This window comes from Arvicola amphibius, chromosome 2 (genome assembly GCF_903992535.2).
Source record: "Arvicola amphibius chromosome 2, mArvAmp1.2, whole genome shotgun sequence".
Lineage (NCBI taxonomy): Eukaryota > Metazoa > Chordata > Mammalia > Rodentia > Cricetidae > Arvicola > Arvicola amphibius.
The window spans coordinates 122389802-122410370 of NC_052048.2; the positions used below are offsets into that span (position 1 = coordinate 122389802).

General features: G+C 39.1%; 1 protein-coding gene across 4 annotated transcripts in view; it reads right to left on the reverse strand.

The window, feature by feature from the left end:
• Rmdn2 (regulator of microtubule dynamics 2) overlaps positions 1–20569 on the reverse strand; it is a 72992-nt gene that overhangs the window by 45676 nt on the left and 6747 nt on the right. For 2 of the 4 annotated variants that reach the window (XM_038318783.1, XM_038318782.1), the window contains exons 2-3: positions 16283–16751; positions 7978–8904 (exon numbers count right to left, since the gene is read on the reverse strand). In XM_038318783.1, coding sequence (XP_038174711.1) covers positions 7978–8904; positions 16283–16734 — 1379 coding nt within the window. In that variant the 5' untranslated portion in view covers positions 16735–16751. Of the gene's footprint in view, positions 1–7977; positions 8905–16282; positions 16752–20569 lie in introns of those variants that run through there. The other 2 variants (XM_038318785.1, XM_038318786.1) reach the window with 2 other exon arrangements.

A 20569-nucleotide genomic window follows, 5' to 3' on the forward strand; every position in this document is an offset into this window, starting at 1 on the left:
AACCCAGCCCTACACAAAATACTAGAAGGAAAACTCTAACCCAAGGAAGTTGGCTTCACCAACAAAAACAGACAATTGATGGTCTCATAGCAGCAAATCCCAAGGAAGGGAAAAACACATTAATATACATCACCAGCAATGAAAACTAAATTAACAGGAGATAGCAATCACTGGTCATTAATATCCCTTAATGTAAATGGATTCATCTCACCTATAAAAGGCACAGGCTAACAGATTGGATATGAAAACAGAATCCATCCTTCTTCTGCATACAAGAAACACATCTCAACCTCAAAGACAGACACCATCTCAGAGTAAAGGATTGGGAAAAAAATATTCCAATCAAATGGACCTAAGAAACAAGCAGGTGTAGCTATCCTAATATCTAACAAAATAGACTTCAAACTAAAATCAATCAAAAGAGACAAAGAAGACATTTCATATTAGTCACAGGAAAAAAAATCCATCAGGAAGAAATCTCAAGACTGAACATTTATGCCCCAAATACAAGGGTACCATCATATGTAAAAGAAACAGTTCTAAAGCTTAAATCATACATTAAACCCCACACACTAATAGTGGGAAACACTCTCCTCTCACCACTGGACAGGTCAGTCAGACAAAAAATGAACAGAGAAATAAGAGAACTAACAGATGATGTTATGACTCAACTGGACTTAACAGACATCTAGAGAACATTCCATCCAAACTAAAAAGAATATACCTTCTTCTCAGCACCTCATGGAACTTTCTCAAAAATTGACCACATAATCGGTAACAAAACAAACCTCAACAAATAAAAAAAATGGAAATACCCCATATATCTTATCAGATCACCATGGTTTAAAACTACAAGTCAACAGCAATACTAATTCCAGAAAGCTCACAAACACATGGAAATTAAACAATGCTCACCTGAATCATCAATGTGTCGAGGAAGAAATAAAAGGAGAAATTAAAGACTTGCTAAAATTCAATGAAAATGAACACACAACATACCCAAAATTTATGGGACACAGTGAAAGCATTGTTAAGAGGAAAGGTTCATAGCACTAAATGCCTACATAAAGAAGCTGGAAAAATCCCGCACTAGTGAATTAACAGAACATTTGAAAATTTTAGAACAAAAAGAAGCAAACTCACCCAAGATAACTATATGGCAGGAAATAATCAAATTGAGAGCTGAAATCAACAAAATAGAAACAAAACAATACAAAGAATAAATGAGACAAAGAGTTGGTTCTTTGAGAAAATAATGAAAATAGACAAACCTTTATCCAAACTAACTAAAAGGCAGAGAAAGAATATCCAAATTAACAAAATCAGAAATAAAAAGGGGGACATAACAAGAGACGCGGAGGAAATCCAGACGATCATCAGGTCATATTTTGAAAACCTGTATTCCAGAAAATTGGAAAACTTAAAGGAAATGGACAACTTTCTGGATAAATACTAATCACCAAAATAAATCAAGACCAGACAAGCAAATTAAACAGACCTATAACTGCTGAAGAAATAGAAATAGCCATCAAAAGTCTCCCAACCAAAAAAAGCCCAGGACCAGATGGTTTCAGCTCAGAATTCTATAGAATTTTCAAAAAAGAACTAATACCAATACTTCTCAAATCGTTCCACACAATAGAAACAGAAGGAACATTGCCAAACTCTTTCCATGAGACTACAATTACCCTGATACCCAAACCACACAAAGACATTACTAAAAAAGAGAATTACAGACCAATCTCACTCATGAACATTGATGCAAAAATAGTTGATAAAATACTGGCAAATCGAATCCAAGAACACATCAGAACCATCATCCACCATAATCAAGTCAGATTCATCCCAGAAATGCAGGGATGGTTCAACATATGAAAATCTGTCAATGTAACATATAAACAAACTGAAAAATAAAAACCACATGATCATCATAATAGATGCAGAAAAAGCTTCTGACAAAATACAACATCCCTTCATGATAAAGGTCTCTGAGAGAGCAGGGATACAAGGAACATATCTAAACATAATAAAGGCAATATACAGCAAGCCAACATCAAACTAAATGGAGAAAAACTCCCAGTGATTTCATTGAAATCAGGAACAAGACAAGGTTGTTCACTCTCTTCATAGCCATTCAAAATAGTTCTTAAGGTCCTAGCTAGAGCAATAAGACACCAAAAGGATATCAAGGGGATGCAAATCGGAAAAGAAGAAGTCAAACTCTCACTGTCTGCTGATGATATGACAGTTTACATAAGCAACCTCAAATATTCTACAAGGGAACTTCGATAACTCATAAACACTTTCAGTAATGTAGCAGGATACAAGACTAACTAAAAAAATTCAGCAGCCCTCCTGTACACAGATGATAAAAGGGCTGGGGAAGAAATCAGAGAATCAACACCCTTCACAATAGCCACAAATAACATAAAATATCTCAGAGTAACTCTAACCAAACAAGTGGAAGACTTGTATGACAAGAACTTTAAATCTTTGAAGAAAGAAATTGAAGAAGACACCAGAAAGTGGATAGATCTCCTATGCTCTTGGGTATGTAGAATTAACATAGTAAAAATGGTAATCTTACCAAAAGCAATCTACAGATTCAAGCAATGCTTATTGAAATCCCAGCAAAATTCTTCACAGACTTCTAAAGAATGGTACTCAACTTCATATGGAAAAGCAAAAAAAAAAAAAACAACCAAACAAAAAAACCCAGGATGGCCAAAACAATAAAAGAACTTCTGGAGGCATCACAATTCCTGACGTCAAACTCTACTACAGAGATACTGTTCTGAAAACAGCCTGGTATTAGCATAAAAACAGACAGGAGGACCAATGGAACCAAATCAAGGACCCGGATATTAATCCATACACCTTCACACACCTGATTTTTGACAAAGAAGCAAAAAATATCAATGGAAAAAAGAAAGCATATTTAAAAATAGATCCATATCTATCACCATGCACCAAACTCAAGTCCAAATGGATAAAATCCTCAACATAAAGCCAGCCATGCTGAACCTTATAGAAGAGAAAGTGGGAAATACACTTGAATGCATACACACAGGAGACCACTTCCTAAATATAACCCCAGCAACACAGACACTGAGAGAAATAATTAATAAATGGGACCTCCTGAAACTGTAAAGCAAAGGACACGGTACAGCCTACAGAATAAGAAAAGATCTTCACTAACCCCACATCAGACAGAGGTCTGATCTCCAAAATATACAAACTCAAGAAATTGGTCACCAAAAGAACACATAATCCAATTTTTAAAAAATGGAGTACAGACCTAAACAGAGAACTCTCAACAGAGGAATCTAAAATGGCTGAAAGACACTTAAGGAAATGTTCAACATCCTTAGTCATCAGAGAAATGCAAATCAAAACAACTCTGAGATTCCATCTTACACCTGTAAGAATGGCCAAATCAAAAACACAAATGACAACTTATGCTGGAGAGGTTGTGGGGTAAAGGGAACATTCCTCCATTGCTGGTGAGAATGTAAACTGGTACAACCCCTTTGGATGTCAGTGTGGTGATTTCTCAGAAAATTAGGAAACAACCTTCCTCAAGACCCAACAATACCATTTTTAGGTATATATCCAAAGAATGCTCAATCGTGCCAGAAGGAAATGTGCTCAACTATGTTCATAGCAGCTTTGTTTGTCATAACCAGAACCTGGAAACAACCTAAATGCCCCTCAACCGAAGAATGGATAAGGAAAATGTGGTACATTTACACAATGGAGTACTACACAGAAAAAAAAAATAACAGCTTGAATTTTTCAGGAAAATGGATGGAGCTAGAAAACATCATATTGAGTGAGGCAACCCAGACACAGAAAGATAATTGTCATATGTACTCACTCATAAGTGACTTTTAAACATAAAGCAAAGAAAGCAGCCTACAAATAACAATCCCAAAGAACCTAGACAACAGTGCGGACACTAAGAGAGACTTACATAGATCTAATCTACATGGGAAGTAGAAAGTAGAAAAAGACAAGATCTCCTGAGTAAATTGGGAGCATGGGGACCTTGGGGGAGGATTGGAGGGGAGGGGAGGAGAGAGGCAGAAAGGGGAGCAGAGAAAAATGTAGAGCGCAGTAAAAATAAAAAAACAATAAAAAATGAACGATGTCGGAGATATCTTATTTCTCAATTTCAAATTTACCACAAGACAACAGAGCTAAAGCAGTGTTCCCTGAGCATGGAAACAGACGTACGCTCCAACGAAACAGAATAGAGAGCCAAGAGGGTAAACCCACACAAGAGCCTCTGGTCAAATCATTTTGATAAGGGTGCCAAGATCCTTTACTTTATTTTTCATTTTTTATTTTATACTTATTTTTAATTTTTATAAGGCCACTGATTATGATGAACTCACAAAGAAGAACATCACATGGCTACGTTAAGGCAGTCACTCGCACGCTTGCCTTGGCTCAGCTCAGTGAATGCCTTATTCACCACAAAAAAGAAAAAAGGATTATGACAGAGTCAAAACTATCATTTATATTATAGTTATAGAAGAAAGAACAGTATCTTTTAACAAGTGGTGTTGGGAAAACTGTATTCCTATATACAAAAGAATCAATTTGGATAACATCATGTTCTTTGAGGCTATAGAAATGACCAGCAGGTGCGAGTGCTTCTGGTACAATCATGAGGTTCATAGTTCTGACGTCAGTATTCATGAACAAGCTGGGTTTCATGCACACAGAAATAACAGATAGATACATCTTTTAAAAAATTACACCCTTAGAGCCTTAATTAGCATCATAGCCAAAAATTAACTCTGAAACACACCAAGGGCCTAACTACAAAACTAAACTATACAACCCTTAGAAGAAAACATAAGGCAATGACCTCATGACAGTGAATTAATATTTCTTGACTACAATACCCAATGCAAAGGCAATGAAAGAAAATATTAAAACTGAGGAATAGCTCAGGACTTTACCAAATACAGATACAAAAATATTGTATCAAAGCACACAGTCAGCAAAGTAAAAATTCAACACAGACTTATGGAGGAAATATTCCAACTCTTATCTCTGAAAAGGAGTTAATATCCCCGATACATAAAGAACTCTTGAAAAAAACAACAAAATGGATAATCTGATTTTCAAAAAAAAAAAATAAGCAAGGGATTTGAATAGATTTTCTCTAAAGAAAATCACACCAAAAGATGATCAAAGCTCAAATGAAATATCACTTCACACCCATTAAAACAAAACAGATAGATGTTGACAAATTAAGAAAATAAAGAAATCCTATGCCTTTCTTGTAGGAATTTAAAATTAGTGCAGATAATGCAGAAAACATTAAGATGGTTCCTTAAAGAATTAAAGATCAGCAACTTGAAGTAAGATCTGACCACATGCCCTGCTTATACGACAAAAAAAATCATTCTGGAACTGAGCTGGAAGCTTGCCCTGGCTAGCCCTCAAATTGCTAAGCAGATGCCGAGAGAGAACTGCCATTAGGAGTTTTACTCAACTATGAGCAAGACATACCCCTGGTGCAATAACGGCAAGTCTGTTTGGAGAGTAACCGATGTGCTTTCTGATTGGATTGGAGGCCTGGCTCCACAGGAGGGAATTCACATCTGCTACTAAAAAGCCAGCCAAAAGCCTGAGGCTGGGGAGGTGATAGTCCCTAGTGAGGAGGCTACTCCTGTCGTTTTGCTAACTGGACATGACATGACTGTCGAACTGCCCTCTTTGTTTACGCCAGTGGATTAGTGGCATTGTCGGCTTCGGTCAGAGAAGCCTCTGTTTGAAGTCGCCAGCAGTAACTTCAGAGACACACAACTGTTCGAGTGGGAGAATAAGCAACTGCTGAATGCTCAGAAAGACACGGGGCATCTGCACAGCTCCCCGTCCCCACAAAGTCCTGCACGTATCACAGAAGCGATGGGCAAGAACGTAAGAGCTGGAAGACGGGGAGTACGGTGTGGGATGCTGACTACCAGGCACTGCACGGCTGTTGCACTCGAGAATTCACAGGTGCTGCTCACGGCCTGTACCAGAGCAGGCCTGTCAACATCCTGTCGTGGGATAGGGAGAAGTTCTTCAGGCCCTTTCCTCCCTGAGAATTTATACATTGTTAATGTCTGGTGGGGAAATGTTTTCTTCAACAGTATAGCACTGGTAAGGTGTCCATGTTCCTCCCAACAAACCTTGAGTCATAAATAAAAGCCAAGAAATAGAATTGGGGCGCTAGTTGAGAAAAGGGGATCAGAGGGAGTAAGAGGGAAAGTAGATGGTAGCAGTGAATAGGATTGAAATACATGGTGTGCATGTATGAAAACGCCACAGTGAAACCCATTATTGTGTATAACTGATACATGCTAGTAAGAATTAAAAAGCAGTATCTCAAAGAGCGTTTGCCCTCATGTTCATAGTGGAATTACTCAGAACAACTCAAACACAGAAAAAAATCCAAATTATCCAATGACAGATGAATTGTATGGGTGAAAGGTGATTCATACATAAAACGGGGTGCTATTCAGCCTTAACAAATAAGAAAGGACATTTTGATATATGCTACACAGACCTTTGATGACGTAATGCAAAGTGAAATAAGCCAGTTGGAAAAGACAAATGCTAACAATTCTACTTATATGAGCCACTTAATTAGTCAAAACCATGGAAAGCAGAAAGCCAGTAGACAGGGTACAGGAGGAAAAAGAACCAGAGAGTTGTTATTTAATGGGTATAGAACTTCAGTTTTACAATATGGAAAAGAGCCGTGGAAATGATGGTAATGTTAGTCCTATAATACTGTGGATGTTTTTAATACCTCCAAACTACACACCTCAAAATGGTTTCAATGGTACATGAATTTCATGTTCACTGCAAGTAATAAATTTAAAATTAAAAATAAAATTTTAATATGTTAAGATAAATAGAAAACACTTGCATTTAAAAATAACATTTCAACCTAATGATGGGGCTTGGGGTTTCATTTTACTATGATAAACAACTTGAAAATACCCATAAGTACCCTTTTATGAACAAAGTCTAATTATATTAAAACAAATGTTTTTTTTAGTTGCTTACATTAGCTCTCTACTCGTTACTTTTTGAGAGTACTTATGTAACTTTTGTTTACTGAGAAAGAATAAAAAAATACTCTAAAAATACAGTTTTGAGAGACATTACGTGACTCCTTGAGTTCCAAGATTTGTGCATATACACAAATGCAGAATTAGATTATTAATCAAAATTTCCAGGTCATGGATAAAGGCACTCACCACCAAGCCTGATGACACGAGACTGACATCTGGATCCTAGATGGTAGCGAGAATCATCTCCTCAAGACTGTCACCTGGCATCCACACATACACCGCGGCACGTATATGCGCCCCAAATAAATTAATTTCATTAAAAATCTGGGTTCTAAATAAGCTATATTTCCCATTACATCACTGTTTACTGAATTCTTGTGTTAATGAAAACTCTGTCATTGTGGTGTCTGTGTGGGAAATATGACAAGTAAAAGGTGCTATGAATGAAAACGGATGAATCAATCACCATAACCACAGATTATATAGAGTTACCATCTCTAGTGTGATTAGGACCAAAGGAAGCACTGTCTCCAAGGAAGTATTTTGTTCAGGTAAGTTACACATAAAAAAAATGCAATGTCACTTTCAGACTATGGTACATTACAACAGTCACTTAGAAAGTTAGGACTAGCCAACCTCTGATTTGTAATCTGACAGAAGCCTAAAACATGAAATCGTCTTTGGCTTCTACATTCTAATAATATCTACAAACTCTCAAAACCACACACTATTACATTTAGACTACAATCCAGAAACCTCTTTCCCTGACTGTGGTAGAGCCATGAGCACAGATTTCCAAGTGGAGTGAGTACTGGTTTCTAGTGATTTTGGAGACTGAAGGCTGGGAAATTCTGATTTAAGCTGCCCTACTCAGAGAAAGGAAAATCTAGGTGACCTTATTTCAGCCATTTCAATAGGTGAAGCTGTATCTTCATCTGGAGGCGAGGCAGCAAAACCTTTTTCTTCAAAGGGGCCTGAGGTAACTTCAACAATTAAGCTGTTGACATCTTTATACGGTGAAGGAAGTCCATCATGGGAGAGGCTGGTGGAAGTATTCTGAGACAGACGTCTGGTGTCACCTGGAGAGTAATTTGTACTCTGAGACCTGTGATGAAGGGCATCTTCCGAATCCTTATTTAGTTGGCCATGTTCTCGGCCATCAGCAATTGATAAAGTTACCTGACTGGAAGAAGACATAACAGTTGGAAGAGAAAAGGGAGATGCTGTTAGGCTTGGTGAGTGAGAAGTCCTTTCAACAGTCCGATGGCCTGGAGAAACGGCTTTTGTTTCCCAATTTGGAAAGTACTTAATGCCTTGGTCAGGATCAGAGAAGCTTATACGTTTTTGAGCATCATTAATACTTGATTTTTTAGGAAAGCTTTGCATTTCCTTTTCATGAGACAGGTTCAGATTACCTTGTGGAGTATCAGAGCTAATGCTACTCCTATAACAGGAAACTACACTTAGGTGAGGGGATAAAAAACATCTTCGAGATCTAATGGCACCAATGAAATCCGAAGACCTTGTGACATTGGAAGTTACGTCTTCCTGAGAATCGAAGTTAACTCTACTTCGCCGTCTCCGTCTCCTTCTAAGTCTTGCCAGTAAATTATGTGGTCGTCTAGAGGAAAGAAAGCGACTGGATGCACTTGATGAAGAAGAGAATTTTTTACTTAACTTACTTGCTGAAGAAGGACGACAAGTTATTAAACCCAGAGCTGCTTTGGGTCGTAAAATACAAGAGGATCCAAGATGCTTGTGTGGTGGAGTAAGTAGGTCCTCAGGATAATTTTGTTGGGAGCTCTGGTCATCTTTCTGGCAGCTAGAGTGAAAAGAGGACCAAATGAGGAAGAAAAAGCCAACAGGGAAATGAGTGGAGACCTAGCAAGCTTCCTGGAGAATAATTTCTACCATAGCAATGGGAAACAACAGCTACTTAGAAAACGGGGCGGTTAAGGTCAATGGACACACAGATGTGCCCAAGAATGTGTAGATAGGTAGATTATTTCCCAACAAGAGCCTGCCCACTCTGTTAAAGCTTAGGGATAGGGAGAGTGAAAGACTCGGGGAAGAAGGCAGAAAGAAAGAAAAATGAAGGGAAACATAAGATGACATTATGCATAAGTCCCCAGAGAGTTAGAACTTACACACACACACACACACACACACACACACGCACACACTTTGAGACTGTTAAACTACCATATTTAACTGAAACAAATCATATCCCATTGACTAATTACATTTTAACATATCTGCCATGGATGAAGCAAAAAAATCTCGGCAGGTTTGAGGATGCTTCAAACACACACATCTCCAGTTGCTGTGGGAACCTGAGGGCAGTGCTACAGTGGGTTTCTGAACACTTTCAGCATTCTTTAGCGCACCAGATAGGAAACACATGAAGTGTTTGTTGTTTTTGTTTGCTTTGTCTGTAAGGCGTACCTTAAGCATTTTCCCATACTGAATTTAATCCAAAGTAAGTCTTTCCCTTCTAGGCCATCACTCATAAGACGTAAAATGCCCTGTGTAGGTGGAACAGGTCAGAAAACGGAATACTTAAGCTGCATGTAGGACTACCATGGCAACAACACAGTCTGTGATGGTGGGAGACTCTAGAATCTAGTGACACAGGTGTCAGAAGCCTAAGCTGTGCGAGGGACTACCATGGCAACCACACAGAATGTGATGATAGGAGACTCTTTGGGGCTCTCCTGAGGCTTACCTTTCTGAAGAGCTGGAGTTCCTATGGCTATGGAATGTGTATTCGGATTTCAGTACATTCAAGGAGCCAGCTGACAAGTTAAGAAGTAAAAACGCAGTTGAATGTAGGTGCTAACACACACGATTTCTGCACAGTTCTTTCCTTGGGATGGCCTCTCACCAGCAATCTTATGTGTAAGACTGGTGTCGGGATCCTTCCTTCTTTCTCTGGAATATCCTTTGCCTAGTGTCGTTACATCTTGTGCAGTGGTTACTCTTAAACACTTGAACTGATGATATATGAAATGGGGAAGGAAGGTTTAAAAAGTAGCAAATATTTATCTCTCCACAATGACAGGGAAGCACCCCATCTGATACTTGGACTACAGGCACAGATGAAGGAGATCTGTGCTGTGTATTATCCTTTATGATTTATTATTCTTTGAACCACTGACACCTATCAACTGTAAGTTTAACAGAGTTATTAAAAAAGAGTCCTTTCTCCATCTCAGTTTAGAGTACTGTCCCTAAAGCGTGTGTATACCCACTTAGGGTGTAAAGCTGCCCCTCAAACACTTTTATTTGCTGCTCAAGATCCTTCTATACTCCTTTGTGACTGTTCACTCCTTAAGATTCTGCTCCAGGAAACCCTTGAACAGATTCCTTACAAGAGGCCTACAGCTATCAGTTTCCAACACAACACTGTCAGATCTGTGATATGACTTTATTTGACACACAATCGAATCGGTTAACCTCTTACAGAAGATGTGGGAGTCCCAAGTCAGCAACAAGAGACATAACACTCATGACACAGCAAGCAGTGTAATTGCCAGAATCTTCGGGCTGGCCCTCTTTGGCCCACTGCCCTAGGGCAATGCAGAGGGGCTCAAAACAGATTATGTTACAGGAAAGAAACATGGCTTAAGTAACCTACCGTCTTTAATCTACTTGCCACCTGTTTTGTGAAAACTTTTTTTTTGAATCACAGCCATACTCATGTCGTCTGCAGTTACTTCCATGCCCCAGTGGAAGAGCTTTATAGATGAGACAGACCCTACATGTCTTCGATTCCTAAAATCTTTGCAGAAAGAAAATAATCCTGCCCCCATTTAAGTGCATTTGAGACATTTAACCCTTTCCTTCACTGTGCTAGGCATTCAACCCAGGACCTTGCAATTGCTAGGCAGGTGCTTCACAAACACTAAGCTGCATCCCCAGGCCCATTTCCCTTCTAACTGATAAAATAACGGTGTTTTACAGAATTCACTATGGATCAGACCGGGGGCAAAGCACCTGCCTGTATCATTTCAACTAAGGCTAAAAATGACAAGACACATACATTATTAACCACATTTTAATGAAAATTATTTCACTTGTTATTTTTTGTTTGTTTGTTTGCTCTTTTGTTTTACTGGGGATGGGGTGTGCAAATCATGGCATGCATGTGGAGGTCACAGGTCAACTGACCTTGGGTTCCAGGGACTGAACACAGGTTGTCAGGCTTGTATGGCAAAGGCTCTGACCCTCTGAGTCACCTCACTGGCCTCAACTACATCTTAAGTAAAGAATTCAGGTTTGAGGAACTGATGTCATCTATGTTGTCAAAGCTGCGCCAGGGTGTATTCTTGTGTCGGTATGAGGAGAGCACAGGGTCTCACTGATGTCCTGCAAACTGCATTCTTCCTTGGCTTCTCTGTCCTCTGCTGCTTTGTTCTGGGGTGGGGTTGTTTGGTTTTCTTCTTCCACCTCAACACACGCTTGCTCGACCAGTTCTACAGGTCCTTTTCAGGCTCATTTGCCTCCACCCACTCCAGCCATATTGGTCCCAGAAGGCTATACACATTCCCCTTCAGTCTCCTTCCAGAGCCGCACATGTGTGAGTGCTCAACAGGCAATGGCTTCAGTCTCTTAGCGCGTCCTTGTCCTTGCCAGGAGGGTCTAGCACACAGGATGCTAAGCACCTGAAAGGTTTTGTGTAGTTCTTCACCTTTGGGGCTCTGGTTAAAATGACTGGAAGCATTCCTCTTCAGCATCCTGCCTGCTTCATCTTAAAGAAAAGTGGTAGGGTTTACAGGACTGTTTAGTTCTCTCTTGTGTCCCCAGAGTCCAAACAGTGCCTGGTGCAGAGTGGATACATAGTCAGTGAATAAGAGGGACTTCAACTATATTATTTTTTTCTCTCCAGCTCCCTTCCCTCTCCCTCTCTCTTTCTCCCTTCCCCCTTCATGGAAGATCTACCAGCTAGCCAGAATTAGAGATTTTGGAGAACCCAGGACATACAAAGAGACACAGAAAGTAGTAGGGAGGGACTTAGAAAGATTTGAGGGAGCCGGGCGGTGGTGGCGCACGCCTTTAATCCCAGCACTCGGGAGGCAGAGGCAGGTGGATCTCTGTGAGTTCGAGGCCAGCCTGGTCTACAAGAGCTAGTTCCAGGACAGGCTCTAAAAAGATCTGTTTGCAAACATATTATGAGAATATGCTCAACATTACTAATGTTCAGGGAAATACAAATTTGAAAATTATTAGTTAACATTTCATCTTCACACGTTTGTCTAAAATTTAAAAGTCTGACACTACAAGTATTAGTATGAGACAATAAGCAGTCTCATACAGTCAGGTTTGTGAGCTGGGAGTACTTTAAAGACTTGTTAATAGGCACATGAGTTATTAATACGCATTAAAGATTTATTAATATGCATATAAGCAATACAAGCAGTCTCTAAGACAGTACTTCACACACATGCTTCATAGAACTTCATCCACATGTGCCTAAGGAACTATGAGGGCATTCACTGAAACATTATTTATAGGATCAAACAAACGGTGACTTAAGCATTCACTAATAGGGCATACCTGTATCCTGTTGTGAGATACTTTGATTGCATTCTGACACTCCCTAAACTGCCAATAAAGTTTACCTTGAATTAGAGGGCAGAGCTAGCGACCAGCTAGCCAGAATTAGAGATTTTGGAGAACCCAGGACATACAAAGAGACACAGAAAGTAGTAGGGAGGGACTTAGAAAGATTTGAGGGAGCCGGGCGGTGGTGGCGCACGCCTTTAATCCCAGCACTCGGGAGGCAGAGGCAGGTGGATCTCTGTGAGTTCGAGGCCAGCCTGGTCTACAAGAGCTAGTTCCAGGACAGGCTCTAAAAAAGCTGCAGAGAAACCCTGTCTCGAAAAACAAAAAAAAAAAAACAAAAAAAACAAAAAAAAAAAAAAAAAAAAAAAAAAACTTGAGGGCCCTCTTGGATAGAGAAAGGAGAGAGAGGGGAGGTCACTGGTCGTCTAGTAGCCGCTTCTCTGAGCAATCAGATTTCTATCCTGATATCTGACTCTTGAGTTTTATTTACTAATAGAACAATGTAAGTAACCACTTCAATATCCCATCAATGGAATGCAATACCACATTTAAAAAACAAACATATTTGCATGGCATCAGCATGGAAAAGCCTCAAAAGAGAAAAAAGTATTAAAGCAAAACAGCTACAAAACCAATACATCACATAATGTCATTTCTGTACATTATAAATTTTAGAAACAATTTACCATTTGTTCCTCATATGTAGGAACACATACATGTAGAAAGAAACACTGAAACCGTCAAAGATTGCATTCAGATTAAGGTAATGGCTGTCTCCTAAAGAAAAGATTTCAATGACAATGTTTCATTTTTAATAGATCTGAAAAAAATCATTTTCTAACTCTAACAACTTTGAGGGCTACAAGATCACCATTACAGTCAGCATCTGTGTCTGTTTGCCTGGAAGTCTAGACCTGAATTTCAACACCAACAGAAGGAAGTAGCTGTTAAGAGCAAAAACAACAAAAAACAAACAAATATCCCCCCACATACACACACACACATACACAAAGACAAAGTCGGTTTGTCAGCTCATACAGTTAAAGGGTCCCCAGTAGATTCTGCAAACTGGGACCAGTCAGCTGCCCCACACTTGCCATCATTTTGTTATTCCTAAATTAGCACAATCTGACTGGCATACTCCTCGTTCTTGACTGGTTTTCTCCTGGGGTCTTTGAAATGACTGTGGTGCTAAAGAGTGCCTGCTGGGGAGCTGGTTGAGATCTGGTGTCAGGGACCATTTTCCTAAGGATAGATTTGTCAGGGACCATCGTCCTTACAGGGATAGCAGAGGTCATTGCCCTAAGGATGTTTACAGAGAACCCACCCCTCATCCCACTATCTTGAGAGCTATCCGGAACCCACCCCTTACTCCAATGCTAATGGATCACATCTGTTAACGGAACCCACCCCTTACTCCAATGTTAATGAATCACATGCTTCGGCTTACACCAGGTGCTGGCTGATGACCTTCAGTTACCCGGCAGAGTTCATGCCTTCCCCTACCTCCACCCCATTCAAGGGTATATAAGCTGTAACTTTCACCCCAATAAACGGAGACCTTGACAATAGAATCTTGCTTGGTTTCCTTCCTCTTTTCAGCTCATGTCTTGCAGGTTAGCGCCCCTTCAGAGAACCCTGAATAGCTGACCCTGCCGGCGGGGTTACAATCTGGCAAGTTCCATAGAGAGAGAAGGCCTAGGGAGGTGGCTAGCTTACAGATATTTACCTACAAAGATATGATGCATCTTTTTGTATCTCATTCAAAAATAATTTAATTAAATTAAACATTTTTTTGTTTGGCTTAAAGAACTTTTCTAAAGTAGTGTTAAATAGGAGAGAGTTCTCCCTGATTATTTGGTTTAGTGACATTTACTATAGTCTAGTCTGTTAGTAAAACTGTATTGTATCTACCCTTTTATGCAATTGCTAGCAAAAACACCCATGATCAAGCCAAGGGAGATACCGTGTCACTCTCTGTCTCAAAGTTTAGAAACCTCCATTCCAGTTACGTCATTCACAGTTTCTACACGTTGTCTTTGAACCCACATTCACTACATACTTATCCTGATATGTGGCGTTATTATCTTCTTTTATCTGTCCTAAATGGAACACGGACTGCTTCTTTCTAGAATTTTAGACTTTCCTGAGCAAGCTGGCTTGAATTAATTGAGACAGGGTTTTTAGAATAAAGGCTACTTACCACTTTAGCCTGTACTCTTACACCAGGCTTCTGGGTCGCCTCCCAGTCTCTCGCTCTAATGTGTTCTGTCTGTGAAGGGATTCCTGATGAAGAATGTCCATGCAGACACGATAACCATTGGTTATCTGTGCCTTTCAATGATGCCCCATTGTGGTAGATAACTGAAAACTACTAGAGTCCTTAGAGGCTCTTACCCACTCTCATGGAAATTCCCAGGTCTCTCTTCTCATTCACACTTCCCAATGTACTCAAGAGCTTTCTAAACATTCCACTTGTCCATCTTAAAACTAGTCTAGGGTATTTTGTTTCTGTTCAGGAACACCAAGTTCTTAGACCTGACCATCTGGCATCTTTGGCTTTTCCCTATCTAAAGAACTTCATAGTCATTCTCCCAATGCACAAAAAGATGCTTAGCAATTCTGGACCTGGCACTGATGTCTAAGACTTGAGTACATGCATTTGTCTTCCGATGCCACCTCCCAGTTCCACAGAAGGTGCACTCATTCGGCCCAGACATTCTTACTGGCACCTACTCTGTGAAAGACAAGGTCCCCACCCTCAAGGATGCCAGTTCTATCACATTCAGTACAAATCCTTAAGAAACAAACGACAAAACCCTGGATATTTTGTTCTTCAGAAACACTACCCAGGGTGCCAAGGTTTTAAGTTCACAGGTTATTGATTCCCAATTAAGAGAATACTTGTTCTTAGTACTAAGATAATGTAGGGATAAAACAGAATCCCTTATATATCCTCTGAGCTTTCTAGATCAGCAGTAAAATTCAGTAGCTATTAGTTCCTAGTGGTACATTTAATTACATGAAATAAAATTATAATTACAATGAGTTAAAAATTGTAAGTTCTTTCCTCATTCGTACCAGTCCACATTTAAGTGCTAAAGGATCACCCATGGCTAGTGGCTACTGTGTTGGGCAGCACAGATACAGTCAGCTTCTAACATCACAGGAAGGTCTATTGAACCACATTGGTATACGGAGTTTGTATATAAAAGTCACACAGTGATCACATTATAAAATAGGTTATCCATCTTGGCAAATGATGATCATCTTCCCCAGCTATTACATGATGCAACTTACTACTGGTTATTTTTAATAACCACATTAGAAAATAAGTTATCTATTATCTACTCTGGAAAATAATAACTTCCTCAACTCTAACAGGATGGCATATCTATCTATCTATCTATCTATCTATCTATCTATCTATCTATCCCATCTTTTTATCAATGTGATCTAAGCTATCTAAAATATCAATAATAGTTAACATTTTTAATTAAATTTAATTAAATATACGGCAAAACAGTCATTGTTTTTCATTTCTGTTCAGAGCAGAGCACACAAGTGAATAGCTACTACACAACAATAACATGAGAAATAACCAGTTCTGCAGAGGAGGCAGCACGGCCACTTACCCTCCTTCACTTTCTGCTTCCTCTGAACTATTGTTTGTTGCTGCACTTGGAGCAGTCGTCGGCCGTTTTTTCCTAGCTCTGTGCTGGGGACTGATCTTATGAACTGTTACTTTCCCTCCAAGTTCATCCTGTAGATATTCCTCCAGCTTCGGAATCGTTTCTTTAAGAAATTTGATTTCCTCCTTAAGTTCTTCCATGTTGGTCAGTAATTCATTTAACTTTTCCAGGATCTGAAGTTGCCTTCTTTGAAAGACCACTGATGCCCCTTGTTCACTGTGAGTTTCATCTTGCAAAGTTAGTGAATTGAATTTCTTGCCCAGGGAAAGACATTTCGGCAAGTTCATTGTTATTCTTGTTTTGCGGATCTTGTGGTACCACAAGGCCAGCAAGCTGATTCCGGCAGTTCCCACCATGATGCCAAGGATCAGTTCTTTCTTTGTGGAATGAGGCATTTCTTGGATTTTAATTTCTAAAATTAAAAAAGTAAAAATGCAAATGAATTTTTTTTCTATCCAGAATAAATATATTGATGCTTGCAGGGTGGTGGTGGCACACACCTTTAATCCCAGCACTAGGGAGGCAGAGGCAGGTGGATCTTTGTGAGTTAGAGGCCAGCCTGGTCTACAGAGTGAGTTCTGAGATAGGTTCCAATGCTACAGAGAAACTTGAAAAGCAAAGCAAAACAAACAAACAAAAACCCAAAGGATGCTTTTTCAATCAGTCAAAGATAAACTTTTATCGTTAAATGTTATCAAAAAGCCTGACAAATCATAAGCTAAACTACGCTGTAAGGAAGTATCTCTTTAACTCAGACCTCAAGAGAGATAATTGCTTAAGGTTATTACTGAAGTATAGTGTGAAATACTGACTTTAATTCTGAATTCATGCCTTCTACAATCAATCTGCAACTTACCTTTTAATTGTACTTTAAAGGGTTAGATAGATAGAAGTAGAGATGCCATCAGCTTGAGAGAAGTAGGTGAGAGTTCAAATTTCCTTATTTTCTCTGCTATTCTGTGTGCAATTAACGGGCTGGGTCTCTTGGTCTTAGCTCATCATTAAAGGCTGAGAGCGGCTCTTTCTGAATATCTTGCTCACACTGGGACTTAATATTACAGAGATTAATAGTGTTTTCTTTTTAAAGCTTGGGGCTTAGAGATATAAAATACAAATGGCAGGTTTGCTAAATTCATAATTCACCCCATCTCCGTTTCGTTCAGCTAGGAAGCCAGCCAGTAAGGCATACGCAAGTTTCATCTTTCTTCTGACCCAGAATTCCTTTGCTTCTTACATTTCCACTCATATCTGAGATCTTAATGCTTTTACTTTAAATTTTCACTTTTTAAAAATAACTTTTGAAAGCCATTTCTTTGAGTCTGTTTTTTCCTCATCTTTCACTTTTTTTTTCATTGAAAGCACAAAACAGAGTCTACCTCATTCCGTATCAACTCAGCTACTCTGATGAAATGGACCAAAATTTCTCTTTAGCAAATCTCATTTCTACTAATATTTTTGTTTATCTAAAGTCAGAAAATGATTAAATGAAAACATTGGTATATTCCCCTTCCCTCTGAGATATTGAAACAGAAATAAGTTGATTAATATTGCAATAGCTTTTGTAACTATGTACACTGAAGCTTTAAAAAATATCCTTAGAAGTCCCCAAACTTGGTTTTACTTCAATTTTCTCTATCAGACATATATTTGTATTAAAGTTTGCTAACAACTTGGGAGAAATAGTCATAAGCTAACCACATAATAAGCAGATCATTAAAACACTGCTAACTATAAAAACAAACAGAAAGAAATAAATCCTGTAGGAATTCTTGGGTCCCAGCTGGAAGTAACTTCTGGATTATGGGAAAAGGGGGAAAAATGAAAATCAAACAACTAGGTAGTCACTGAACTGAGTGGATAACCTTAGGGTCCATACATACTAAAATATCTAGAATTTATGTGCCAGAGATAGAGGCAAAGAGAAGTCTGTCTAGAAGAGAGACATTTAATCTCCATGGGACTGGCAAAGAGTAAGTTAAAGGGAAATCACAACTACCAGGAAGCTATAGGATGAATGGGTCCCAAAGATTTCATAGAACTGATTAACGTTCAAGTTGCCAAGAAGACTTTCAGGCTATGTGAGGCTTTCAGCAGAGACCTCAAAAGGACAATGTGTTGGTAGGGAGGCTAAAGGAACCTTAGAGGTAAGACTGCTTAGGATCCCTCCAAAATAGATTAAAAATAAGACTCCAAAGTATTATTGATTCACAGTGATTTAACTGGAATGAAGATGAATGTGTCTAATCCTGTAAATAAACAGAAAAAAACGCAGAATTCAACAACATACAACCAGATTGTCTAACACTTAGCAACAAATTTTCAGACATTTACACAAGCCAGAGGATGCCAGACATGATGTAATTAGCAGAGGCCTTAAAACAATTATTTAAAATATTTTATTAAAATATTTTCCATTTATTACAAGTAAATTAAGATATGGTCATATTATAAATGTCAAAATTCATTCACGAGGAGAGAACAAAGAAAGTTTTAAGCAAGATTGTTGGGAATTTCTAGGAATAAAAAAATCTCTGAAAAAGAGTTTTAAGAAATGAGATTGACAGTGAAAAAACATAACAAGAGACAACAAAAAGCAGTGCACTTGAAGACACAGCAATAAACATCATCCCTAAATGAAGAGCAGGGAAGAAGGAAAACAAAGAAGCCAGCCAGTGGAACCTCGAGAACAGTCAACAACAGACAGGACTGTAGGAGAGAAAAAGGGGAACAAACAATCCTCAAATTAAACAATAGTCAACTCAATCAAGCAGAATTAAAACAACAACAACAAGAACAGCAACAAGAACAAAACCCAAGGTGTATAATTATTGTGTTGAGAAAAATCAGTGGGGAAGCCCAGCGGAGGTGTTTTAATCCCAGCACTTGGGAACCAGAGGCAGGTGGATTTTTTTGAGTTGAGGCCAGGATTTCTTTGAGTTTGAGGCCAGCCTAGTCTACAGAGCAAGTTCCAGGACAGCCAGGGCTACACACAGAGACTATCTGGAAAGAGAGAGAGAGAGAGAGAGAGAGAGAGAGAGAGAGAGAGAGAGAGAGAGAATCGGTGGAGTGAGCCAGAAGAAGGGAAGAGTAGAGAGAGAGGGGAAAAGGAGAATGGTTGCCATTGCTGTGTCCTCAGGAGTCATTTAAATAAGAACATGATGAAATGACATCTTTAAAACGCTTGGGTGGGGGACTGCCCTGCCAACTGAACTTTCTATATCCAGTGAAATATCTTTCAACACAAAGGTAAAAGGTTGATGTTGTGGGTTAACAAAAGCTGAGACTGTTATTACCAACCAAAAAGTGTTAGAAGAAATGATACGGAAGTTCTTCAAGAAGAAGGCAAACAGAAACAGTTAATGCACACAAAGGACACCACATACCAACAGTGGCAAATATGGGTAACATAAAAGTCAGCTTTTTCATTTTAGTATTTACTTATAAAATAGTTGCTATTAAAGCTAAAATGACGACACATCACCATAGGTTTATAACAGACCTAGAAGGTAAGAGGAAGGATAACAGTCCAAAGTATGGGAAAGTCCAAAGTCCGGGACAGAAAACCATAAGGGTATAGATAAACCAGTGTGTGTGTGTGTGTGTGTGTGTGTGTGTGTGTGTGTGTATGCGCGCGCGCGTGCACATGTGTGTGTATGTGTGTTGTGGGGGGTAAAAACGGAATACTAAGACATTTACTTAGTCCAAAGGAAGGCTTACTGGCCTAAGGGATGTGTAACTAGAAAAGCAAATAAGGAGAGAGGATACCAGTTATATAGAGAAACGGTGGCAAAAGGTCAAGGAAAACTTTATTTTCCAATATGAAAGATCCAATAGAAAAGCGAAGCTGGTGTAGAAGAAATGGCGGAGAATTGCAGAACTACAAAGTGAGCAAAGGAGATGATCTCTAGAGAATGAGCACAAGCTTGACCTTGAGTGGGTGTATAAGCCATTCATTCACAGCGATGAAAGAAAAGACAGAGTTCATTAGCAAAAATTCAGGTTAAGTGGGTAGATATACAAGTCTATGAAAGTTCTCTTTGATTGCTTCTTCTCCAAAACAGCAGGCGTGAAAGCCAGGGCAGATATCCTAGACAGACATCATTCCTGAAATAGGTGGTATATGTGAAGCCTTGGGTCCTGTGGCTAGAACAATATTTGACATATTCTAGCAAGGCACTATTTTTCCTGGATACTACAAGGCCAACTAAACATAATGCTTTAGATGACCTA